Genomic DNA, 26,434 nt, shown 5'->3' on the forward strand with positions numbered 1-26,434 from the left:
AGACCAACCCTCTCCCACAACACACACCTTCCTACTATTCTCCAAGTCATTCTACTCCAGTCACTGTGGCCTCCTTGATGTTCCACATTCCACAAACTAAAATCCTGCCTCAGGATCTTTGCACTTGCTGTTTTGTCTTGTCATATGCCACCTCTTCTAAGAGGCTTCACCTACAACCCCCAAACCCCTTTTAGCTCTGTCCCTTTATCCTGCTGTTTTGTTCCTTCATAGCACTGATTACTGGGTAACATACTGTATATTATACTTACTTATTCCTTTTTCTGTCTCCCCCCCTACACACACACACACACACACACATAAAGAAACACCTCCTCCATGAGGCCAGACACTTTGTGTGTCTCGTTCACTGCTGCATCCCCAGGGCCTAGATTAGTACCTGGCACACAGCAGATACTCAGTAAGTATTCTGCCTTTCCTAATCCCACCTATCATTTAAGGCTCAACCCCAACCTCTACTCCTCCAGGAAGCCCTCCCTGATAAGTGGGGCCCTGGAAAGTGGCTTACTGCCTCCCACCTACTGTCCTGCCCAATTTTAGGTATAATGTAGGCTTTATGGCAGGTAGAGACTGCGGTGGAGACTAAAGGCAGATGAGAGCAGGCCAGCTTTATTGGGGTTAAGTGGCGGGGAGGGGCCTCCATAGGCTCCGGGCCAGGGCAGAGCTGCAGCGCGAGCAGCTGGAATGCCACGTCACTTCTTCCACTCCTTCCTTTCATAGTCCCACCGGGAGGCCAGGCCTTGCACGGGGTTGCCCTTCATGTCCAGGATGCGCTGGAGCTGCTGGGCCTTCCACTCATCCATCAGGGTGATGGGTTTCTTAGGGAACACTGCAGGGAAGGAACCGGGTAGGGACAGGGGCATGCGGGACCCTGCCAGGCCCACCCCCTCCCGCTGAGCCAGGGTCTCCAGGCACAAGGTCAGGGTGCCCTGCATGAGGACCCCTCGCCACCCCTGTCCATCCGCCACCAGACTCCCCACTAAAGCTGCACTCTGGGGACCTCTGAGTCATGATCCCTGCTCTGCCTTAGGCTTGGTGTGGGAACTGGGCCAAGGTCCTTCCCCTTTCTGAGCCTCAGTTTCCTCACCTACTCTGTGACCCAAGGGTAAGAGGAGCACTGGTTTGAAGTCTTTCTGGGTCCAAATCCCAGCTCTACCACTACCTTGCTGTGTGACCTTGAACAAGTCACTTCATCTCTGACCCCCAATTTCCTTACCTGTCAAAAACAGGTCCTGTCCACCAGGGTTGTGGGGATTGAATGTGTTAGTATTTATAATGCAATTGGCAGAATGAGGGAAGATATGAAAACCCCTAATACATGATAGCTACTATAATTACTGAGTTTGCTCCCACTTATTGGGAAGGGTCCAGGATGAGACAGTTTCTTATGCTTCCTGAAGGGGTTGGGAGTGGGAGGTAGGATAGGGGTGTTCACTTTAAAGCTATGGGGACCCAAAGGGTGAACTCACGGAGGCATTTTAGGTGCCTTGATGTGTGGACCTAGAAAGGCCTGGGGGACAGAGCTCCCAGCCCTGCTCACATCCTACTTCCTGGTCCATCTGCCCCTGAGGCCAGCTTAACCTGCCTGACCTTTGTCTCTGGTACTTTCTATTCCAGTGGGTGTGAAAGAAGGGAAAGATCTTTATGGACACCTATTAGTACCAAACATTGGACTAGAATAGAATTTTTCCCAAAGGTTCTCTCATTTCACCCTCATGCAAGGTAGGAATTCCCATCACACTTTTACAGAAGAAAAAACAAAGTGAGGCCTCTGGAGGTGAAGTCAATTGAGGCAGAGACTGCCAGCTCATCCCCAACATGCTCCCCTCTACTTCCAGAGCAGTGCTTCTCAAACCTCAGTGCACATCAGAATCACCCAGAGGGATATTAAAACATAGATTGCTGGGCTCCAGCCTCAGAGTGTCTGACTCAGTAGATCCAGAGTGGGGCTGAGAATTTGCATTTCTAACAAGTTCCCAAGTGAAGCTGTTGGTCCAGAGACCCCACTTTGAGAATCACTCTTCTGTAGTAATAAATCACTCTTCTGTAGTAACAAATGTAGTAATAACATGGTCGGTTGGGTACATGATCACTCAGCTAAAGACTATATTTCCCAGCTTCCCTTGTGGCTACACATGGTCATATGATCACTTCTAGCCAATAGGATGTGAGCAGAAGTGGTGGTGCAAATTCTGGACCTTAGAGAGAGTGTGTCCTCCCTTTCCCTCTTCTTGGCTGAGAATGTAGGCTTTATGGCTGGAGCTGGAGCAGCCATTTTGTATGTCAAGAAGGAAGCTGCATGTTAAGGATGGCAGAGCAACAAGACAATAGGAGTCTGATATTGTGGAATCCCCATACTCCCCCTGGCCTTTTTTGTGAGAGAGGAAAAAAACTTCTATCTTGTTTAAGCTCTTGTACATTGGAGACTCTTTGTTACAGCAGCCAAAACAATATACTGAAAAGTTCACGGTTAGTAACAGCAATCAGTAACAACATCCTTCATAACTATGTGCCAGGCACTAGGCAACAGTTTTATAATTAAATCCTCACAAGAACCCTGAGATGTGGGCACTATTATTCCCATTTTACAGATGAGAGAATTGAGGCCCAGAGAGGTCGGGTCCCTACATTGCAACCCAGGCAGCCGTGCTCTGCCCTTCCCCATACACCTCTTTGGGGGACTTTTCAAAACTCTTCAGATGAGTGCCAGCATAATTCCCTTATCAAAGCTTGGCTGGTGGCTGTGGCCACAAGGGCATGGCCGAGGGCTGCGGCCAGCTGAGACACTGCCACTCACCATAGACCCGCTGCCACCAAATCAGCAGACCTGTGAATCCAAAGAAGAAGAAGACACAGCCCATCACTGTCTTCCACTCGTTGGAGCGACGGTTCATCTCTGTGAAGGTCTCATGGAACTGGAGCCGGTACACTGGAGGCAGGTGAGGGGTGGGGGAGGAGGGGCCTCAGGTGCATCCATTCCAAGGGCCCTGGGCCAATTCTTGGCCTCAGGGACCTCCAGCCTCCCCCTCCCTGCAGCAGATGCTGTCCATTCAGCAAATTCTTATTGAGCATCTAGCATGTGCGAAGCATGGCCAGGAGCTGATGGCAAAGCTGGCTCCCAGGGGCACTTCTGGTAGGCAGCACTTGGGGTCACACGTCCCTCCTGCTTCCCAGGGTCAGGCCCCTGCTCTCCCACCCACCTCACCTGCCTCTCTCTGCTCCATCTCCCCACACCACTCAGTGATGCCCAGGACCCTCCATGCTCTCCAGCTCTTACATCCTTCCCCATGCTGTTCCTACTACCTGGCAGCCCCTCCTCTTCAGCATCCAAAGCCGACTGGAACAACGCTCCTCTGGAAGGCCCACCAGGATTCCATCTTTCTCTCTCCCTTGGGTTCCCACAGCCCCCTGAACACACCTCACCCAGCCGCATATCCCGTATTACAGCTATCTGGGCTTGCGTTGGTTCCCCCACTGGACTGGGAGCACCCTGAGGGCAGGAACCCTCAGGGGGATTCACTTCCGTGTCCCCAGCATCGCCTAGCACCAGGCTGTGCACAAACAGTTCAATGAATAAAAAGATGAATGAACAAAGGAATGAATTTCACCCCTCAGGTACGCATTCGAGTCTTTGGGTGGTTCTGACTGTCTTGTTGGGGGCTCTCCCTGTCCACTGCTCCGTGACAGGCCAGGCCCTTCTTTGCAAAGTCGCCCCCAGCCCCACCCTGAGACCTACAGGCCACCTTCTCAGCGTGGCTCAGCTGCGTCCAGCTGCCCTTCTCCTTCTCCTTCAGGGCCTGCTGCTCTGCGTTGAGCTCCGTGCAGAAGGGCTCATCGGGCATGGGGTAGGAGCGCTGGGCATGGTAGTTGGTGTAGGGGGGCATCTTCTCCTTGCCGTGGGCTGCGGGCACAGGGAGGAACTGAGTTCAGGCTGCCCCTGGGACGTCCTGGCACTAACCGCAGTATTAGAAAGTGGGTGGCACTTACTGAGCACTTACTGTGTGCCAGGAGCCATGCTAAGGCCTTCGGGCGAGTTGACTCATTGGCTCGGCATCACTCTGAGACAGTGATATTGTTCTCTTCATCTTACAGAGGAAGAAACTGAGTAGCTAAGGGACTTGCCGAAATTCACAGAGCAAAAGGGAGCCAGGCCAGGGCTGCAATTCAGCCCCTGTGGCTTCAAATCCTGTGTCCTCTGGGAAGATCTGGGGTGAGGAGGGCACATCAGGCAAAGGCAATGGGTAGGGAAAGGTTCATTGTGATGAACATGAGATGGCAGATGGGAAACTGCCCCACAAACTGTAAAGCATTATCCCTATGCTTGTTTTTTTTTTTTTAGAAGATGTTGGGGGTAGGAGTTTATTAATTAATTTATTTATTTTTGCTGCGTTGGGTCTTCGTTTCTGTGCAAGGGCTTTCTCTAGTTGTGGCAAGCGGGGGCCGCTCTTCATCGCGGTGCGCGGGCCTCTCACTGTATCCCTATGCTTTTAATGAGTGGTCAGGGGCACAGCTTTGGAGTTGCGGAACCCCAGTTCCACCCCGGCCCAGCTCTGACGAGCCCCTTTACCTCACTGTGTTCCACGTCCTCATCCGGAAAGTGGGGAGAGTAAAAGATCCAACTCCACACTGTTGTGGAAGCTTCAAGATAATGCACTCGAAAGGCTTAGCACAGTGCCTGGCACACAGTAGGTACTCCACGAATTATACTGATAGACAGCGGCTGGCTTCACCTCTGGCTTCCATTCTTGGAAGCTTTCCCTGATGGCTAAGCCCTCAAGGGCTCCATGCGAGTGTCCAGAACAAGGCTGGGCGCTCGAAGGGTCTCAGTAAAGCTTCTTCTGTTTATTGTCACCAGAGATGCCCTCAAGGAGGGCATTGGTACCACCTTGCCCAAATAGCATGGGAACTGCTTTGGGCAAATAGTCCTGGCTCTGGGCCTGTGTGTTTACCTGAGCAATGGAGATGACAGCATAGTATCCACTTCATGTGTTTGCTGTGAAGTCTAAATGTGTTAATCTCTGCAAAAAGTTTATCACGGCTCAGGGTACATAGTAAGGGCTCAATAAATGCTATCTGTTTTTATTCTCCAGAGGGTCAGGAAGGCCCTTCTATCTGGCTGAAGTCTCTCCTACTTTAGGCCTCTTTCTTCTGACTAGCATGGACACAAGGGTCTGGAAAGGCGGTCCAAAGTTCTGTCAGCACCCTCAGCCTCAGGACACAAAGGTCTTAGGGGCCTGAGATATGGGGGTCAGACCCTGAGAAAGCTTGGGAGGAGGGGACGGCTGTCTCTATTTCCTGGAAGAATGTGGCCCCGGACCAAGGGGTAGGATCATGGGAAATGGTTTGGGGCAGGCCCAGGGCAGCATGAAAGGGACCAGGGGCAGCCTGCAGACAGGACCCTTGCACCTGGCCTTGCAGTTAGGCGAGGGTCAGGGCGGGGTGGGTGTCCAGGTCTTACCAGTGCCTCCCGGGCTGTGGATCCCTCGCATTCCAAGTCCTCCTTTCCTCAGCACCAAGCTCCAGGCAGCTCTAAAGGACATCTGGGGGGGGGGGGGGGTGTGTGTGGGTGAGTCCTGCCCTCTGCCCTCTGCCCTTCCCCTCAGGATCCAGAGGAACAGCTTTTTCACAGGTGTTGTGGCTGGGGGACTGGTCCCCAGGATTCCAAGGTCACCGCCTGCCCCTTCTAATTCTGTATGATATCCCTATGGGGGTTGATGGGCATCCTAGACATTTGGACCCCCCCTCCTGGGACCTCAGTTTACCATCTGAGAAGTGGGAGGAGGCCTAACTCTTAAAGGCAGGACCTGAACAGTTTGGGTCTGGGAGCCTGGGTTCCGGTTCCAGCCCCAGCTCATGGTGGCTAGGTTGGGAAACCTCTCTCAGCTGTTTGTCCTCTAGAGGAAACAGGGTGGGAGTCCAGGTAGGGAGGGAGCAGGTCCTGGGATAACTCTCCTCGCTACAGGGCCATCTGCCAAGGTCTCCTGCAGATGGTTTGGCCCCCACCCCTTCCCCCATAATTGGCTGCCTACGTGCCTGGAGAGCCTGCTCTGCTGGACCTGGTGGGAGAGGGAGACAGGCGAGCCCAACCCTCCATCCCCAGGGAAATCTCAGGGTCTGGCATCCCAGGGGGGCAAGGAGGGGACTTAGAGGAGGACACGGACCAAACTGGGACAGAGGGAGGAAGAGAGGCACACATCTGGGGAGAAGAAGGGGGTATCCCACTTCTGGAAATTGAAAGAGGCCCCACATCTAGGGAAAGAGAGGCACCCAATCATTAGAGAGAGGGAGGGGTGTACCATATATGGAAAGTGGGAAGGGGCTGCACATCTGGAAAGGAAGGGCTCCCCATCAGTGATAAGTGGTTGAGAGCCCCATCTATGGGGAGGGAAGGAGTAATCTACATTTGAGGAAAGAGATGGCTCCCCATATGCGGACGGAGGAAAGTTCCCCTCAACTCTGAGCTGCCAGTAGCTGCCCGCCCGCCCCACCCGCCATGCTCCTCTATAGCAGCGCCCCCACGGATGGTAAAAGCCGGAGTCCCAGCCGCGTCTCCCACCGGCCCGGATTTGGGCAGCCGGGGCTCTTCCCGCCCACTCACTTACCGTGCGGCTCAGCGGAAGCCAGAACGCGACCCGGGTCTGCGGAGCAAGTAACGGAGAACAGGCTGCAGAGGGACCGGAGCGCTGGCGCCCGCCTCCGGGCCCGCCCCACAGCCTTTCCCAGGACCGCCCCCGCGTGGGAACGTCCTGCCTGGGAGAGCCTAGCCCGCGTCCCTGGGGTCTCCCGGGCTGTGCAATGACTCCCCGCCTCAATTTCCCTGCCCACCGGGGTCCTGCCTCTGGAGGCCACCAGCTGACGCAGCCCTGGGACCAGCTGGCTGTGTGCCCTGGGCTGGCCCAGCCCTGTGAGTCCGCTTGTCCCAGGAGCTGGATCTTCCTGCCTTCACACCTTTGCTCACCGCTGTTTCTTCCACCTGCAATGCTCTCTTAGGGCTTTTGAGGACCCAAGTCTTGGCAACTTTCCAGCCCAGACCCCATGCCTTCCTGCTCCAGGAAGCTACAAGCATCTAGAATCTGGGAGCTGTCCTGTGGTGTACCACCTGGCACGAATGCCCTCATACTCAATGACAGGTGAAAAAAGCCTCCCCCTGGGTTCAAATCTTAGCTGTGTGACCTTCAACAAATGGCCTAACCTCACTGAGTTCCTGTTTTCTGAAAAAGAGAGCTAATGATATCTCTTACCTTACATGATCGTTGGAAAGATTAAATATGTCAATAGAAAAATGTGCAACAGGCACATTTATTCAAGAACTATTTATTAAGACCTATTACAGCTGGCATTATTGTCTACTGTTTAACAGGTTAAATGCTTGGGGATTTAGAGACAAACAAAATCAAACACGGTCCCTGCCATTTTAGGGCTTACAATCCAGTTTCAAGCAGAGAGAGGCCTGTGCAAAGGCCCAGAGGCAGAAAAACACAGGTGTGTTCACAGAACAGAGAGAGGCCATCTTGGCCAGAGTGTAATGGGCAAAGGAGAAAGCTGGAGAGAGGCTGGAGTACCAAGCAGGGCCTCATAAGCCACGGTGTGGATCTTGGATTTTATTTTAAAGCTGGGAAGCCAAAAACGGTAAGTAGGGTAGTGATGTGGTTAAACGGAGCAGAACATGCGTCCAGTAAATATGGCTTGGAATTGTTAGAATACTGATTCTGGACTGATGGGTGAAGGCTGTGAATTCTTTCGTGGCCTGGGGCCAGAACTTTCTAGGTCTGCAAGCTCTGGTCCCCTGAGGTGTGACGAGCACCCACCCACCCATCAGGGTTCCTGTAGCCCATTGAAGCCATAGAGACCCGCTCTAGCCAGTGCCTGGAGGAAGGGGCTTAGTGCCCTGGAAGCAGATGAGTCTTAAAGAGCAGGGACTCAGGGGGAGGTGCTAGAGAGACCGTAGAGTGGGCAGGATGCATGTCACCTCCATTCTGGGAGGTGAGAAGGCAGTGTGGGAGTCTGCTGGATGTCCAAGAGACCCCAGCTCCCAGGACTGGCCATGCTTACTCCTGGGGGCTGCTCCTCCCCCTTCCCCATGATCAAGGGAATTCCAGATTTGAGAGAACCCAAAGAGGACCACCTTACCCCTTGGATGCTGTCCAGGGTGTCCTGAAGATTAGCCCTAAGGACAGAAGATGAGGTAAGGCCCTCCTTCAGGCAACCTGGGGAGGACACACCTTGAGTCTTGTCAGATCTGTCCAGGGGCAGGTGGGTGCTGGCTGCACTGGGGTGAGGGCAATGTGCAGGCTTTACTGCTGCCACACTCGTGACTAAGTGGCTCCATTTCTGGGCCTCAGTTTCCCCATCCATTACAAGGGCCTCCCAAGGGAGAACTTGACCCTGGAGAACTTGACCCTCTGTTCTTCTCTACCGTCTCCCACCCCCATCTCTGTGGGAATGCCAGGCTCCAGATGTGGAGCAGTGCTGTGACAAGGAACATCTGTTTGGGAAGCCGGCCCCAGGGCTGAGGGTGATGGGGTGATGGCAGGCTCCCCGGCGGCTCAAGGTTGATATAGGGCAGCACCACTGCGTAGAGGGCGATGCCCAGCAGCGTCTTGAGGTCCGGAACCTGGAAATAGTCAGACTCTCCCATAAAGCAGGTCACTCAGGTGTCCTGGGGCCGAGGAGTAGGAGTCTTCCGTGGGAACCTTGGTGGGCACAAGGTTGAGGCATTACACACCACTCACGGCAAGGGGCCCTACATGTGAATGCAGGCTGAGATTTCAGAAACAGCAGGAATAGGAGGTGAGAGGGATCTGTCCCTTTCAGGCGGCCCTGAGGCTCCAACCCCCCAGCAGGAACCCATACAGAAAGGAGCAGCTCTCTCTCACTTGATCAGATTCAGGGAGGCCCTGAGTTTCTGCTCAGACGCAAAGACCTGAGCCACAATCTCAGCATCCTGCTGGTACGACCCCTTCCCCTCCCATTCAGGCTTCGTGCAGGACCCACCTCTGGCCTCCCAGCCCAGAGGAGATACTGAGGAAGAGCTAGGCCTCATGGAGGACACAAAGCCGAAAGTAGGAAGAGGTGTCGGACAAAGCGTTGCGGACCCGTATCCCCAGCCCCTGGGGAGCCCCTGGAGCCATTTGAACATGGGGAGGAGGCCTGGGATAGGAGGGGGCGAAGCCAAGAAGTGCAGGGACTGGGGAGGAGATATAGGGTAGTCGGAGACCGGAAGGTAGGAGTAGGCGGGGCTTATCCTTAGGGGCGGGGACTGCGTGTAAGAGTGGGCCAGGGAAGAGCAGGGCAACCGAGGCACCAAGGGGATGGGGCCAGTTGGGCGGTGGGGGGGGGGGGGGGGGGCGGGGGCCGGTAAACAGAGGGGACGTGTTAAGGACAGAGCAGAGCCCGATCCCGCCCACCAGCTGGAAAGCTGACTCCCAGCAGGGACACTGTGATTCCGGGACACTGCGGCCTTCAGGCGACGGGCAGCGCCAGCATGAAGGTGCCCGGGCGGCAGCGCAGGCTCGGAGGACGTCGTGCGAAGATCCGCAGATCCAGCAGGGACCAGTCCAGAAAGCGCTTCTGCAACTGTAGACAGGAGGGCCGGCTCAGAACCGACGCCGAACCAGGGCTACCACGGGAGCGGTCGCTAGTGGCGCGTTTCCCGGCCCTAGGAACGATCCCGTGGCGCGATCAGGAGCAGGTGGACGCCCTCGGATGGATTTCATTGGGACGGGACGAGACCGGTGGTGGCCTGGAAGATGGAAACCTCCTTCCTGCAGGTCTGTTATCTCTGCACCACCACACCTGGGGCACGAAGTGAGCGAAGCCCGCGTTGTTCAGCCGGAAGAGGAATTCCTCGCAGAGTTGCAGGGGAGACGTTTGAGGCCGACCCCTCTGGCTGTCACTCATGGCCTCTTGGCCCCCCCCCCCCACAGGCGGCCGTTATTCTAGTTCCCGCCACCTGCCTCACTCTACTCACCTACGTCCCTCGTCTCCTCCCTCCTTCCCCGTCCTCGAGCTGCCAGTCATCTTTCCCTGGCCCCTTGCACAGTCATTGTGCCCGCACCTCTGGACTCTACGTAGTAGTCTAGCGTTCCACCATCTCCAGCCCTACCCCAGTCCCGTCAGTTATCCCTGGCCTCGCCCAGCTCGCCTAGCTGAGCCCGCCCGCCGGCCCCGCCCGTACCCTGAGGCTCCTCCTCAATCGCTCAGCCCGCGGCCGGCCGCTTGCCCAGTTAGTCCTTCCCGCACTGCCTTCGCAAGACTCGTTAAACCCTCTTCCTGGCTCTAGCCTTGCTCTTTCAGTCATTCTGTGGTGCCGCCCACTCCCGAGCCCCGCCCTTACTGTCAGCCTGCTCGCCACAGCACGCCCCAGCCGAGCCCCCACCCTGTCAGCAAGCCCCGCCCCCGCAGGGCACAGCTCACTTTCCCTAGATCCTCCCCGAGGCCCTGCCCATTCTGTCACTCCCCTCAGGCCCGCGCCTGCTCCGGCCTCGCCCCGACTGTCACGCAGGCCCTCCCTGTCCGTCCCCAGGGCCCCGCCCCCTCCAACCCGCTCAGGCCCCGCCCCCACCACGTGGTCAGTGAGGGCGCAAGCCGGAGCCCCCACGTTGCAGGCGACCTCTGAGGCAGAGGAGGCGAAGACGTTCCCCGAGCGGAGCAGGACCGTGAAGCCCTCAAGCTCTGACCGCAGGAAGGGCACGAAGCGGCCGGACGGGTATCCGAACTCGCCTCGAGCCAGGAGAAGGGGCGCGGGGGTGGGGCTTCGACAGAACTCGCTGCATTGGCATCCCGGGCCTGGGGTCCGGGTCCTCATCAGCATCACCCCCGACCTGGGCAGATGTATACAAACGACATCAAAGGACCCCCTGGTTATCAGGGGCCGTGAAACTGAGCGCTTGGGAGGCCCACATCTAGGATTCTAGTCCCAGCTCTATCCTCTGCTGGTTTCAACCCCTCTTCGTGGCTGCCTGCATGGCCTCCTTTCCACGTTTCTATAATGCCAGTCACACCCAAACTCTGCTTGGGGACCAGGAGGGTGAATGCGATGGTCTAAGTGGAGCTTCTCCTAGAGGTGCCCACAGCAGTGACGTATCAGCCAAGCTATGGATGGAGCTATGGGCAGTGTGGGCATTGCCTTGAGGTCCAGCCCAGTGCTCTGCTCTGACCACCAAGAGAATAGTCCAACTTGGCGAAGGGCTGTGGCCGTGGGATCCTGGGGGCGCAGGGGGTCAAATTAACTCTGGGGTAGGCACTGGTCCCTTCAGATCCCGCCCTGGGGCTCCACACGGAATGGTCTGCTGCTTCTGTTCCTGATCTCCCAGGGCCTTCTGCACCACAGGACAAAACGAGGGTGCACAGGGCAGGGTGTGAGGGACCCTGGCCAAGTCCCAAAGCCTTGTCTTCTCAAACTCAACTGCCTCATGGGCATGGGGATAATGCCCCCTGATGTGACTCTGGCCCTTGTGGGGACAGCTTCATGGCATCCTTCAGACTTCCTTAGCACCCACTGGCCTCCCAGCAAACTCCTTAGCCTGATATTTAAGGTCCCTCCTGCCAAACTCAGCAAATGCAGCTCCCCCATCAACCTCTCCTCCTCTCCCACCATGCCCCAGCCATGCTGCCTTTCAGGTCTTGGAACATACTCCACTCTTGCCCATGGCAGGGCCTTTGCAACTACTCCCTCTGCTGAACTGCTCTTCTCTCAAGAACAAGGCTCATTTATTCCCACTGGCGTGTTCCCATGAGAAAGGCTTTACTGGAGCAGCACACCTCACTTCTCACCCGCAGACTTAAACTCTGGTCTACAAACAAGTTTATCAGTTATTGTGGCCTTAACAGTATCTCCAATTCCACACGTTCTCTTTACAATGTGACCTTGACACTCCTGTCATCAGGTGGTGGCATCTATGTCCCCATTCCTTGAACTTGAGTGCACCTTTGTGACAGCTTTAATCATAGGACATGGTCAAAGTGATGCTGTGTGACTTCCAAAGCTGGATCATAAAATGCCATGGACTCTCTTGGGATGCTCTCTCTTATAACCCAGCCACCATGCCGTGAGGAAGCCAAACTAGCCCATGTCATATCTAGGTGCTCTGGCTGCAGCCCAGCTGAGGTGCCAGCCTACACCCAACCTCAGCTTCTAGCCGTGTACGTCTCCAGACAATCCCAGCCCCTAGCCGTCAAGTCCGCCTCAGCCATCGAGTCTTCCCGGCTAAGATCCCAGACATTATGGAACATCTCTGCTGTGCCCTTTCTGAATTCCCAACCAACAGAATCCATTAACATCAGACAGCTGTTTTACACACTAAGTTTTCAGGTGGTTTGGAGTAACTGGAATGGTAACAAAATGTTATTTGGATTCAATATATCTGACTCCTCATTTGACTCAGTTGTTTCAGAACTTGGGCAGGAAAGAGGGTATTAAGTATTGACACCCCAAACCCCACCGTTGTCCTCCCAATTTCAACTCAATGTCATCTCCTCAGAGAGGCTTTCCTTGACCCCCGTGGAAAGTACCCTCTCTAATCAGTCCAAAATTACACACATAAAAACCCACAGGGGGCTTCCCTGGTGGCGCAGTGGTTGAGAGTCCGCCTGCCGATGCAGGGGACACGGGTTCGTGCCCTGGTCCGGGAGGATCCCACATGCTGCGGAGCGGCTGGGCCCGTGAGCCATGGCCGCTGATCCTGTGCGTCCGGAGCCTGTGCTCCGCAACGGGAGAGGCCACAACAGTGAGAGGCCCGTGTATCACAAAAAAAAAAAAAAAAAAAAAAAAAAAACCCACAGGCTCACTTTTCCTGCATGCTCTACCCATCAAGCCTGTTCACTCAGGTCCCTCTGCTTCCAGACTGGGATGAAGTGGGATCTAGCTGTGCAATGGATTATTTTGTTATTCTTACTCTTCCATTTTAATTTACTTATTGGCTTTTTGGCTGTATATCTTTGTATTAATTTTCTGTAGGTTCTGTGTTTCTCTAGGGATTACAATATACATACTTAACGTTTGACAGTCTGTTTAGTGTTCATACTTTACACCTCAAGTAAAAGATAGATGCATTAAAACCATAAAGGTGCCTTTACCTTTTCCCCTTTATAATAGTTATCATATATGTATTACATCTACATTCATTGAAATACCCCAAAAAATGTTAGGATTTTTGCTCTCAAGTCATATATATTTTAAAGAACTTGACAGGAGAAATATAATCTATTATACTTATTCATATTTTTACCCTCTTGTTGCTTTTTATTTATTCCTAAACTCCCAAGTTTATCTCTGGGGTCATATCCCTTCAGCCTGAAGAACTTCCTTTAACTTTGTTTTAGAGCAGGCCCACACATGATAAATTCTCTTAGTTTCCTTCATTGAAAATGTCTTTATTTTATTTTCATTCCTGAAGGATATTTTTGCTAGATGTAGAGTTGTTGACAGTTCTTTTCTTGCAGGACTTTATTTTTATTATTATTATTGTTATTATTTATTTATTTTGACCGTGTTGCGTGGCATGCGAGATCTTAGCTCCCCAACCAGAGATTGAACCCATGCCCCCTGCAGTGGAAGTACAAAGTCCTAACCACTGGACTGCTGGGGAAGTCCCTTGCAGCACTGTATTTTTATTTATTTATTTATTTATTTATGGCTGCGTTGGGTCTTCGTTGCTGCACGCGGGCTTTCTCTAGTTGCAGTGAGCGGGGGCTACTCTTCGTTGCGGTGCATGGGCTTCTCATTGCAGTGGATTCTCTTGTTGCAGAGCATGGGCTCTAGGTGTGTGGGCTCAGTAGCTGTGACTCACAAGCTCTAGAGCACAGGCTCAGTAGTTGTGGCGCACGGGCTTAGTTGCTCCGCGGCATGTGGGATCTTCGCGGACCAGGGCCCAAACCTGTGTCCTCTGCATTGGCAGGCGGATTCTTAACCACTGTGCCACGAGGGAAGTCCCAACCTGCAGCAATTTAAAGATGCTGTTCCACTATCTTCTGGCCTCCATGGCCCCCTAAATGTAAAGTGGTTTTGGCTTTTGGTTCTTTTTTTTTTCCTGGCTGCTTTCAAGATTGTTTTTTCCTTATTGGTGGTTTTTAGTTTGATTATGAGATGTGTGAGTGTGGGTTGTCTTTGAGTTTATCCTGTTTGGCGTTTGCTGGGTTTCTTGAATCTGTAAATTTAAGTTTTTCACCAAACTTGAGAAAATTTCAGTCGTCATTTAAAAAAATTCTTTTTCTGCAACTTTAAGGGACTCCAATTTCGTGCATATTAAATCTTTTGATATTTTCCCACATGTCCCTAAGTCTCTGTTCAGTTTTTAAAATATTTTCTCTCTCTCTTCTTTAGATTGCTTCACTCCTATTGATCTAGCTTCAGGTTTACTGAGTCTTTTCTTTGTCATCTCCCTTTGCTATTGAGACCATCCTCTGAATTTTTAAGATCTGAGATATTGTGCTTCTTAAGTTCTAAAATTGTCATTTGTTTTTTTTTTGTTTTTTCTTAGTATAATTCAGTGATTCTTTTTTAAATCATTTTATTAAGGTATAATCGACACAGAGAAAGCTACAGTTATTTAATGTATACAACTTGATGAGTTTGAAAGTAAGTATACACTACTGAAAATTTCACCACAATAATCAAGGCCATAAATTTATGCATGACCTCCAAAAGTTTCCTCCTGCCCCTGCCTTTAAAAATATTGATTTCCTTTGTGTGGTGAGAGCAATTAACATAAGATCTACCCTCCCAGCAAGTTTTTTTCTTTTTATTCTGTAAAACTTTTTATTTTATTTTATTTATTTTTTTATACAGCAGGTTCTTATTAGTTATCCATTTTATACATATTGACGTATATATGTCAATCCCAATCTCCCAATTCATCACACCCAGCAAGTTTTTAAGTATACATACAATACAATACTAACTACAGGCCCTGTGCTGTACAGATCTCCAGAACTTGTTTGTTTTGTATTACTGAGGCTTTGTACCTTTTGACCAACACCGCCTGTTTTTTGGCTCTTTTTTTATGGTTTCTGTTTCTCTGCTGAGAATGTCTGTTTTCACATTCATTCTAAAGCATCCATCTTTCCCTCACAGCGTACTGTTATAATAGCTGCTTTGAAGTCTTTGTCTGACAATTCCAACATCTGGGTCTTTTCACGGTTTGCATCTATTGTCTTTTGCTTTGAGAATTGGCTGGATGTTCCTTATTGAGCAACTTTTTATTGTATCCTGGACATTTTCAATATTATCTTCTGAGACTCTGGGTACTGTTAAAAAGCCTCTGGAAATTTGTTCTTTTTTAGTAGCAGGCAAACCTGGTTAGGTGCAGACTGCATGTTCTATGTCACCTGCTGCAGGCAGTGATTCTAATCAGTTTTACTTTCAAAGCTTTGCTATGTGGTTTGGGTCTGCCTGGTGCAGGGGTTAGTCTGGGATATGGGCAGTGGTTTACACGGTGTCAGTACCCAAAGCTTTGCTCACCTTCTTGGGGTGTCTTCCATACAGGCTCAGCTTGGAGTTGAGCCCAGGACTTGTGTTGGTTCATACACAGAATTAGAGGGTTTCCTTCATCCATTCTCTCCTCTCCAGCATTTTATCTACATTATCTGGCTCTACAGGCCCATTTTTTCTGGTCCTCTGGTCTGAAATATGAAGTTCTCTCAGAGTTCTAACCACCAGCACTGTCACCACTGGGCCTACCCCTGGGGCAAAGCATCAAGAGAAAAGACAGAAAACAGAGAAAAGACAGATTCGCCCCACAGTATTTACACTCAGGGGTCCCTTTTCCAAGTTCTTTTCTCCAGCAGGTGGGTTTTCTCAAGACTCTTCTCTCAACGACTTTGGGAACTGCAGAGCAGACTGGGGCTGAGAGCAAAGATTAAATAAAAATAATAACAAGGAGGGCTTCCCTGGTGGCGCAGTTGTTAAGAATCCTCCTGCCAATGCAGAGGACACGGGTTCAAGCCCTGGTCCGGGAAGATCCCATATGCCACAGAGCAACTAAGACCGTGTGCCACAACTACTGAGCCTGAGCTCTAGAGCCTGTGAGCCACAACTGCTGAGCCCGCGTTCTGCAACTAATGAGCCCGTTTTCTGCAACTACTGAAGCCGGCGCCCCTAGAGCCCATGGCTTGCAACAAGAGAAGCCACTGCAATGAGAAGCCTGCGCACCGCAACAAAGAACCAACACAGCCAAAAATAAATAAATAAATAAATATATATATATATATTTAATTAAATTAAAAAAATAATACCAAGGAATTCCTCACACTTTCCAGCTTCCGGAGGTCCATTTTCCCCGTTCTCTGGCCAGAATGTTGGGCTTCTCTATGGGAGTTTTTGCTGCTCATGTCAGGTGTGCAGTTTCCTGAACTCAGAGTACCCTGGGTCTAAGCAAGAAGATACAGGAAGAACATCTACCAGGAAACTCACTACTGCTGTGTGGGTTGTCCTTCATATTTTGACTTTTCATTCCAATCTGCTCTCTATTATTTACTTTACAGTGTTCTTTCTTATTTATTTATTTATTTATTTATTTATGGCTATGTTGGGTCTTTGTTGCTGCACGCTGACTTTCTCTAGTTGCGGCGAGCGGGCGCCACTCTTCGTTGCGGTGCGCGGGCTTCTCATTGCAGTGGCTTCTCTTGTTGCGGAGCACAGGCTGTAGGCACGTGGGCTCAGTAGTTGTGGCGCACGGGCTTCGTTGCTCCGCGGCATGTGACAACCTCCTGGATCAGGACTCGAACCTGTGTCCCCCTGCATTGGCAGGCAGATTCTTAACCACTGCGCCACCAGAGAATGGCTTTCTTAAGTAGTTGCTTTTTGTATTTGTCCAGAGTTTTTAGCTGTAACCAGTGGGAGAGTTGGGCTGTAGGAGGCTTACTCTAGCTTAGCCTTTATTCTCTCTCTTTTTTATTTTAATGTTTTTTTCTTCCTTTTGAGGTAGTTTTAGACTTACAGAAGTTGCAAAACTAGTACAGAGTTCCTGTATGTCCTATGCCCAGCTTTCCCTTTTGCCAACATCTTACATAATGATAGAACTCTTATCAGAACTAAGAAATTAACCTTGGATATTACTATTAACTAAAGTTCTAACAACAGAAGTTATCTGGGTTTCATCAGTTTGCCTATTAATGTCCTTTTTCTGTTCTGGGATCCAGTCCAGGAAGGACCCCACATCACATGCGGTTGTCATGTCTCCTTAGTCCCCTCCAATTTGGACAGTTCCTCTGTCCTTCCATCTTTTTCATGATCTTGACACATTTGAAGAATACTAGCCAGCTCTTTTGTAGACTGTCCGTCAATTTGGGTTTGTCGTAGGTTTTCTTGTGATCAAATTGAGGTTACGCATTTTTGGGGAAAAACACCACAGAAGTGACATATGCCCAAGACTTCATGAGGTTGATGTGTATAACTGGTGACATCATCTTGATCCCTTGTTTAGGGGGGTGTCTGCTGGATTGATATTAAAATTAATATTTTACTCTTTGTAATTATTAAATACATTAAGGGGGATATTTTGAAACTGTGAAAATATCCTGTTTCTGCTTAAAGTCTGACCCACTGAATTTAGCGTCCTTTAGTGGACTGTTACCTTTACAGTCAGTACTTTAAGAAATTACAATCATAATGTTGACGATGATGAATTGGATCCCAGAAGATTACTTGCCAGCCATGTACCTGGAACTTATTTTTCCTCTTGGAGCCTCAGCTTTCTTATTTATAAAGTGAGATAATTATGAATCTGACCTCACTGGGTTGTGGAGGTGTTGAAATGAGATACTGGCAGCAAAACACCTAGCAGAGGGCTTGGCACATAGGTATCTTGGGATGGGGCTGTCCTTGTCAGGGGACTGAACTGCAGGAAAGAGGGCTGTGTGTCCTTGTTGGGAGATAACAGTATAGGGCAAAGAGGTGTTCTGCAGGCACTGAGCAGGAATGATCTTGGAGAAACCCCTGGAATTGTCTGTGATCAAGAAGCAGTTGAGAGACTTCCATCGTGGTGCAGTGGATAAGACTCTACGCTCCCAATGCAGGGGGTCTGGTTTTGATCATTGGTCAGGGAACTAGATCCCACATGCATGCTGCAACTAAGATTTCTTATGCCACAACTAAGGAGCCCATGTGCTGCAACTAAGACCTGGCACAACCAAATAAATAAATAAATATTAAAAAAAAAAATAAAGAAGCAGTTGAGGGGACTTGTTTCTGGAGGTCAGGTAGAGAGCCTGGGAAAGTTCCCAAAGTGCACCAGCTTTCTGGAGGAAGTGACTTCAGGTAAAGGAGGCTTGAAAGACATCATTGGAAGGAACTTATGCAAAGCCCACGGGCTGGACCATAGAAGAGAGGTCATGGCAGGTGGGCACTTACTGGAGAGGCCCTGAGGCCCCAGTGGGCTTTGGTGATCAAAGCAACTCTCAGTACCCACTTCCAGAGCTAGGGACTGGGCTGCCGGGGGATGGCAGGAACTTGGGTACCCCTCTTCCCAATGCCAAGGTATCTGCAGGATTGTCCCCAAAACCCCACCCAGCAGGGTGAATGGAGCTGGAGTGGAGTATAGTGTGAGTACCTCTATTCATCCACGCTGTCTTTCATTCAACAAGTATTTACTGAGCACCAATTGCATGCCAGGCTTTGTGCTGGACAGAGGTCATACAGCAGAGAACAAAGCAGCCCATGGAGCCCCCGTCCTAGAGAAAGGAGTCACAATAAACAAGGGAACAAACACACAAGATTGTTTTGGTTTTATACTGTTTGGTAACAACTACTCCAAAACTTTGCGTCTTAAAAGACAACAGCCATTTTATTATATCTCACAGATTCTATAGATCAGGGATTCAGGCAGGGCTTGGTTGGGCAATTCTGCTCCCTGTGGCGTCAGCTGTGGTCACTCAGTGGGATTCAGCTGACAGACGGGTTAGTCCAGAGGATCCAAGATAGCTTCTTGTAGACCTGAATGACCGGATGGCTGAGCTCAGCTGGCAGTGTCATTGGGAGCGCCTGCCCATGGCCTTGCCAGCAGGAAGGTCTCATGGCAGGCTCACCTGGCTGCTGCTTCCTCCAGAGTGAGTGCCCCAGGGAAACCAGACGGAGGCTGAATGCCCTTTCCTAATCTAGCCTTGGAAGTCATGTAGCATCAATTGCTGTAAACTATTGGTCAAAGCAGTCACAGAAACCCATCCAGGTTCACAGGGAAGGGACATAGACCCACCTTTCAAAGGAAGGAATAATTGTGGCAATTTAAAAAAACTGCCACGGGCTTCCCTGCTGGCGCAGTGGTTGAGGGTCCGCCTGCCGATGCAGGGAACACAGGTTCGTGCCCCACTCCGGGAGGATCCCACATGCCGCGGAGCAGCTGGGCCCGTGAGCCATGGCCGCTGAGCCTGCGCGTCCAGAGCCTGTGCTCCGCAGCGGAAGAGGCCATAACAGTGAGAGGCCCGCGTATTGCCAAAAAAAAAAAAAAACCTGCCACAAGGATAATGAGTTGTTCTAAGTGCAACGAGTCCAGAGAGGTTAAGCAGATTTCCCCAAGGACAATTACAGATGTGAATGGTGCTAGGAAGGAAACAAAAAACAGGGTGAAAGTCAGGGAATGAAAGGAGATGGTGGGAATTCCCTGGTGGTCCAGTGGTTAGGACTCTGCGCTTTCACTGCCGAGGGCCTGGGTTCAGTTCCTGGTCGGGAAACAAAGATCCCACAAGAGGAGTGGCCAAAAAAAAAGAAAGAAAGAAGGGAGATGGTGGGACTTCCCTGGTGGTCCAGTGGTTAAGACTCCATGCTCCCAATGCAGGGGGCCTGCGTTCGATCCCTGGTCAGGGAACTAGATCCCGCATGCATGCTGCAAATTAAGACCTGGCACAGCCAAATAAACAAATAAATTTTTTTTTTTTTTTAAAAAAGAAAAGAGATGTTATGGTCAGGAAGACCCCTCTGATGGAACATTTGGGCTGAGACCTGAGTGACAAGAATGTTTATTTGTGGGGCATAGAATTTCAGGCAACAGGCACAGCACATGCAAAGGCCTCCCAGTCAGGGAAGAGTAATTGGAAAGTGACCAAAGTGACAGGAGAACAGTGAGGTGAGTGCAGGCGAGTGGGAGGACATAGGCAGGAGCCAGGCCTTACTGTGCCTTGTGAGCTGTGGTACAGAATTAGGATTGTATTCTAAGAGCAACTGGAAGGTACAGGAGACTCTTATGCAGGCAAGTGATACGTTCTGCCAACATTTTAGAAAGATCCCTCTGGCTGCCATTTGGAGAATGTTGGGGGGGGGACAGTGCTAGAAGCAGGGAGACCAGTGAGGAGGCTACTGCAATGTCCAGGTGCGAGGTAATGGAAGCCAGGGGGATGGGCAGAAATGTGTGCATTTGGGATACATTTAGGGGGTTAGAATTGGCAGGACTTGGAGATGGAGTGAATGTGTGTGTGTGTGTGTGTGTGTGTGTGTGTCTGTGGCATGCTTTCCAAGGAGTGTCCTTGTTTCTACTTTGTCCAGAATTCTAAAACCAGCCCAGAAGACAATTTTAACGATGAAATAGTCTTGCTAATCCTCAAAATGGGGAGGTCAAGGCTGGGGACTCTGGGCAAGTCACTTAACTTCTCTGCGTTTTCCTTTTCTTATCTCTACAGTGAGTGTGTTGGGTTAAGTGGTATGTAAGGGACTTCCCAGTTCTGACTCCTCTGTTTAATCAAAATAGACTCCAGTCCAACCTAGTAACATTTAAACTGTGTATGCCCTGTGATGCAGCCATCTCACTCCTTCACACACATCTTCACTGGGAGATATGCACAAGGACATTCAGAGCAGCCCTGCTGATAACAGCAAAAACAATGCAACAACCCAGAGGTCCAGCAACAGAGGATTGGGTAAATAAATCACATTAGAGGGACTTCCTTGGCAGTCCAGTGATTAAGACTCCCCGCTTCCACTGCAGGGGTTGTGGGTTCGATCTCTGGTTGGGGAACTAAGATCCTGCATGAGGAGCAGCACGGCCAAAAAAAAAAAAAAAAAAATCACATTACAGAATACTATACACAGTGAAAAGTGAGTGAATTAAGGCTACACACATCACTGTGGATGGCTCTAGTGTAATTCATATTACATGAGAAAAGCAAGTGACAGAAAACTACACACAGTATGATTCTATTTATTTATTTTTTAGTATGATTCTATAACAGAAAAAACCAGGTAAAATTAAGCAATAGATTATTTAAGGATGCATACTGGTACGTATGTGGGAAAAAATAAAAGAAAAGTAAATGATTAAATAACACAAAGTTCTGAGTAGTGGTAATGTCTTTACAGGGAGAGAGGGGATTTTATCCAGAGGGGCACCGAAAGATTTAATATTCTATTTCTTAAGCACGGTGGCTGATACTCAAGTGTTTGTTTTATTATTGTCTTTAAACTGTATGCATTCGTGATATGTACCCTTTTGTATGTATAATACATTTCACAATTTTAAAAAATTTCAAGAATTTGCCTAAGATCTCCTCCTCTTGTGGATAAGGTAATGAGGCTCAGAGGGGGCTGTCATACAGCAAGGAAGAAGGAAGAGTATGAAAGAATGGGAGACAGAGTAACTAAGGCCCTGATCAGAGCAGGAGCTGGGTGGAGATTTCTGGATTCGTCACCTGCTGTGTACATGTACACAGACACACAGTCACATACCAGACACAGAAATCACAGCTCTGGCTGCAGTTCCCAGACAGTCCGCCAGAGGCCGCCAAGGCACCAGCCTTCACAGCCCTCGGGAACCAGGCCTGGTTTCTCGCCGGCGCTGGCGCAGTTCCGGGTCTTCCCGGCAAGGGGGGCCAGTGGTCCGAGAAAGGGCAGAGCGGGCAGGGCGCCCAGGTTTGCTGTGAGCTGAGTGAGTTCAGCTGTGCTGGAGCGCGCTGATACACCCAGCTCTTCTCTGCCGCTCAGAGACCGGGGTCTCAGGCTGAAAACATGAACTACCGAGTAGACATGATTCTGCTCCGCCTCCAGCAGCCGTGTCTTCAAGCTTGGATCCTGTTGCATGCCCTCTGCATATACAGGAGAGAATCTAGGTTTTGTGGGTCTAGATTTTTGCATCTAGGCACAACATCTTGCAAATTTTACAAAAATACACCCACACAAAGAAAGAAACAAACAAACAAACAAAACCCCACATAACTCATTGCTAGGACTCCTTCCAGATGTGAAGACTTGAAATGTAAGCTTCAGTCATTTCAGGGTAAATCCACCTCTGATTATGCTTATGCATATTTACTTACTGTCTGTCTTCTTCCACTAGGAACGTAAATTCCAGTAGGGCAAGGATTTTTATCTAAATTCTTAGCTCCTGCAACCCACTCCTAGCACAGGTAGAAACTTTGTAACTACCGTTGACCCTTGAACAATGAGTGGGTTAGGGACACCGACCCGACGCAGTGAAAATCCGCGTGTAGTTTATACTCAGCTCTCCTTATCGGGGATTCCGCACCCGTGGTTCTGCATCAGTGGTTTCAGCCACGCACCGATCTTGTAGTCGTGTAGTGCAGCGGTCCCCAACATTTTCGGCACCAGGGACCGGTTTCGTGGAAGACAATTCTTCCACGGACCGGGGAGGGGCGGGGGGATGGTTCAGGCGGTGATGCGAGCGTGGGGAGCTGCAGACGAAGCTTCGCTGGCTCGCCCGCCACTCACCTCCTGCTGAGCGGCCCGGTTCCTAACAGGCCCAGGACAGGTACCGGTCTGCGGCCCGGGTGTTGGGGACCCCTGCTGTCGTGTTTACTATTGAAAAAAATCCGTTTATAAGTGGACTCCGTGCAGGTCAAAACCACATTGTTCAAGGGCCAACATGTTTGTTGAATGAACCAGTTGGGGCTGGTACAGTTTTCCAGGTAGAGATGACAATGGCCTGGCTTGGGTGAGGCTTGAGGAGTGGATGGGACGGGGATGATGTCACTGAAACCTCAGAACAGTGGCTGTAACACCCATTTTAAAGCTGAGGATGATGAAGGCCAGGGAGGTGGCAAGTGCCAATCAGAAGTGGCACTGGACCTAGAAGCCAAGTCCCCCTTCCCTTGCCCCCTCTTGGCCTGCAGCATCGCCCTCCCCGCCAGCTATGCCTTGCACAAGGCCCTGATGCAACCCTGTACGGCCCGCGGTGCCCCTCTTGGGGGCAGCGCTGGGAAATCCATTTTGCAAGAGTTGGGGCAGGAAGCGCCAGCCAGGGCGGGTCCCGGGAAGATAAGAACGCCCCACCGCCTTGTGCGCCTCCAGGCCTTTTGATTTCCTCTCTTCCGTTCCCTTCCCTTTCCCGGAAAGCGGCGCCCGGGACCCTGGCTGAGCCATGACTCACCTTTCCCCCTCTGGTAGTCAGGCTGGACTCCCAGGCCCAACTGTCAATGGAAAGCCTTGCAGTGTGTAACCTGGACAGCCGGGAGCCCTCCCTGTGTGCAGTCCCTGGGACTCAATAAGAGTAGCTGGTGTGAGGAAAGGTTTTACCCCTGAGTCTTAGGCTCAGGAGGCAATGTTGGGGGGCGGGGAGGCAGCTCCAGGGGCACTTTGAGGTCTGGGTGACTCAAATTGGCAAGTGTAAGGTTGGTGTTTGCGCATGAAACCCCCTTGACCTCTGTGGAGGGGGGCATGTGCCTCCAGAGGTCAGGGCCTAGTGATCCCTAGCCACCAGGATCCAAGCAGACGTGTCCACAGTTTGGTTGGTCACTACCTGGTTCAAGACTGTGCCCCACTGTGGGACCTGTCTTCTCAGAGCCAGGTCACATTGGACCTGGCCCACGACCTCTTAGAGGAAGAGAGAGCCTGGGCCATTTCCATCTTTCAAGGCTCTCATTAGATTTTTTAAAATTAAGAAATGCCAAAACATGAGTTGCAAAAATTGTGATATGCGTTATGTCTTGCGTTTTTCCAGTTTATGTGTTTAAAACAAAAATATATAATGACCCGGTGTGATTTCGATTGGAAATAAGATGAAAAAGCTAAATTGGGTGCCGTGGAGCAACTAAGCCCGGGCATCACAACGACTGAGCCTGCGTTCTAGAGCCCAAGAGCCACAACTACTGAGCCCATGTGCCACAACTACGGAAGCCCACATGCCTAGAGCCCATGCTCCGCAACAAGAGAAGCCACTGTAATGAGAAGCCCACGCACTGCAATGAAGAGTAGCCCCCCCACCACAACTAGAGAAAGCCTGCGTGCAGCAACGAAGACCCAACACAGTCAAAAATAAAAACATTAAAAAACAAAAACTGGTTTAAAAAAATTCATTCCTATTTAAAAAGAAAAAAGAAAAGCTCAATTGGATGTCCTGTGGGAACGTGAAGCCCCTCAGAAGCCTAGTTTCCAGAAAGTTCTAAGTCAGTCCCTGTGTGGCCTTGGGTGGGTCACTTCTCTGATGTCTCCCTTTTATCATCTGAAAAGTAGGAATAGCGATGGGTTCACACATCTGATAGGGCTCATGAGACAATCCCCGTAGTGAGGGCACAAAACATTTTATACCAACATATACCGAGTGTCTACACTGAGCCAGTCCTGGTGCCAAGCTTTCCATTCACAACCCTTCAATTGATCCTTGAGGCTGAGGTTCTGGAGCCCATTTCCCAGATGAGAAAATGGAGGCTCAGACAGGCGAAGTGAGGAGCATCAAGGCTGATTCAGAAGCTGTGTTCTACCAGCCTCCCTACTAAAATGTTATCTTACCTTTACTGTTGTGCTGCTGTTGTTGCTATTATTAAAATGAGCATATGATAGCATTGCCCCCTTACAGCTGTGAGGAGAATTAACCAAATTAATTTTGAGTTTAATATAGTACCCGGCACAGAATAAGCACTCTAGAAGTGTTTGTTAAAGAAAAGAAAAAATCCTTCAGCTCTTGGGCCCCAAAGCCCTGGAGAGGCAGGGTCCAATGCCCAAAGAACTTTGTCCTGGTTTTTCTCTGCGGTCTCCCCAACCCCCTCCCCGCGCCCAGCTCCTGCCCCCTGTCTGGCAGGGTTAAGGAGTTAATGATTTCCCCAGCGGCGGCCCAAAGGAGCAGGGTTTTGTGTGCTACACACACACACACACACACACACACACACACACACACACACACACACAAACACACGCAGAGAGCAGGGTTTTCAGTGCTGTACATACACACACTCGCAGCAGGGTTTTGCGCGCTGCGCACACGCACGCACACACGTGCACACACACACACTCTTGCTCTCACACCCCCCGGCGGCCCCCGTCCCCCGCTCGCCCCTCCCTCCGCGGAGCGCGAGCCTCTTATGCAAGCCGCCGGCGCCCGCCAGTTCCCAGGCCTGGCTGCAGCTGCGGGCGGAGGGGCAGGGCGGGGGCGGCGCGCTGTTTGTCTAGCGCGGCCGTGCCAAAGGCGGCGGGCCCCAGACAGCCAGGCGCCTCCGTACACCTGGGGATGCTCAGGTTAAATAGCTCCGCATTCCTCGGGCCCAGCTGATGGAAACGCTCCCAGGCCGCCGCCGAGCCGGCCTCCAGATGGGCTGGGCCCGGGCCAAAGGGGAAAAGAGGGAAACGTGGAAGCCAGAGTGTGCCTGCACTGCGGGGGAGGTGACCCGGGCCCCCACCCCTCCGGCACAGCCCCTTCCTCTCCTGGAAAAGGGTCGTGCCGTGGGGGAGTACTCGCGGGGACACGCCCAGGGCCCGGTGGGTGGGCTGGTAGGCGGGTGGGGGGGCACGCGGGAGGGAGTGGGGCACACGTGTGCCTCTGAGGACACTGCAAGGACGTTCAGGGGACAGTTAATAATAACTTATAGCTCGCAAACACTACGTGCTAAGTGCTCTATTTCATTTATTCTCTACAACAGTTCTGTGAAGTTAATGCTACAAAACAGTAGCCGGTGGGGAGTTGAGTGGGCAGTTGAGTGGGCAGTAGCGAAGGACACGATTTACCTCCGAATGCTGGGCTCACACGATTTACCTCCGAATACTGGGCTCTTTGATAAAGTCTAGAATGTGCTCGGAGAGGGGGTTGATATCTGGCTTATTGTTAGTGCTCATAGTTGATAGTCTTCATTATTATTATTATTATTATTATTATTATTCAGAATCCTGCCCTTAGCCCCACAGAGATCCATGAAATCCTTTCTGTAAAGGGTTTAGAGCACAGTGAGGCTCGTGGTGCTTGGTGCTGTTTATTTTATTCTATTTTATTTATTGACAAAATATATTAACAGTCCTTACACTCTCTGGGACAAGTTCTTTGCCTTTTCTGGGGCTCAGTTTCTACCTGTGTAATACCTGGCAACTGCCTGGTAGGGATACTTAAGGGTTGGTGTCCCCGAGGTCCTAACAACTGCCTGGAAAGGTGGTACTTGAACATTTTAGGGTTTTCCTGAATAAACCTACTACCCCACCCCCACTCCTAGACCAGCAGAGACCCAGGAATGCCAGCCAATTTACAGACATCTACTTAGAAACCCAGTGCAGTTCTGC

The 26,434-nt window shown here is 50.9% G+C and overlaps 1 protein-coding gene across 1 annotated transcript; it reads right to left on the reverse strand.

Annotated features, from left to right (window-relative positions):
• Positions 1-611: 611 nt before the first annotated feature.
• COX4I2 (cytochrome c oxidase subunit 4I2) lies at positions 612-10,082 on the reverse strand. Its single transcript, XM_060032799.1, is given in 9 exon segments — positions 612-847; positions 2,816-2,947; positions 3,755-3,919; positions 5,477-5,558; positions 6,621-6,656; positions 8,149-8,302; positions 8,304-8,711; positions 9,426-9,813; positions 9,989-10,082. Coding segments are annotated over 7 exon segments (750 nt in total). The 5' UTR covers positions 8,348-8,711; positions 9,426-9,813; positions 9,989-10,082; the 3' UTR covers positions 612-710.
• Between the last annotated feature and the right edge of the window lie 16,352 nt (positions 10,083-26,434).

The sequence above is a fragment of the Delphinus delphis genome, chromosome 15 (assembly GCF_949987515.2).
Source record: "Delphinus delphis chromosome 15, mDelDel1.2, whole genome shotgun sequence".
NCBI lineage: Eukaryota > Metazoa > Chordata > Mammalia > Artiodactyla > Delphinidae > Delphinus > Delphinus delphis.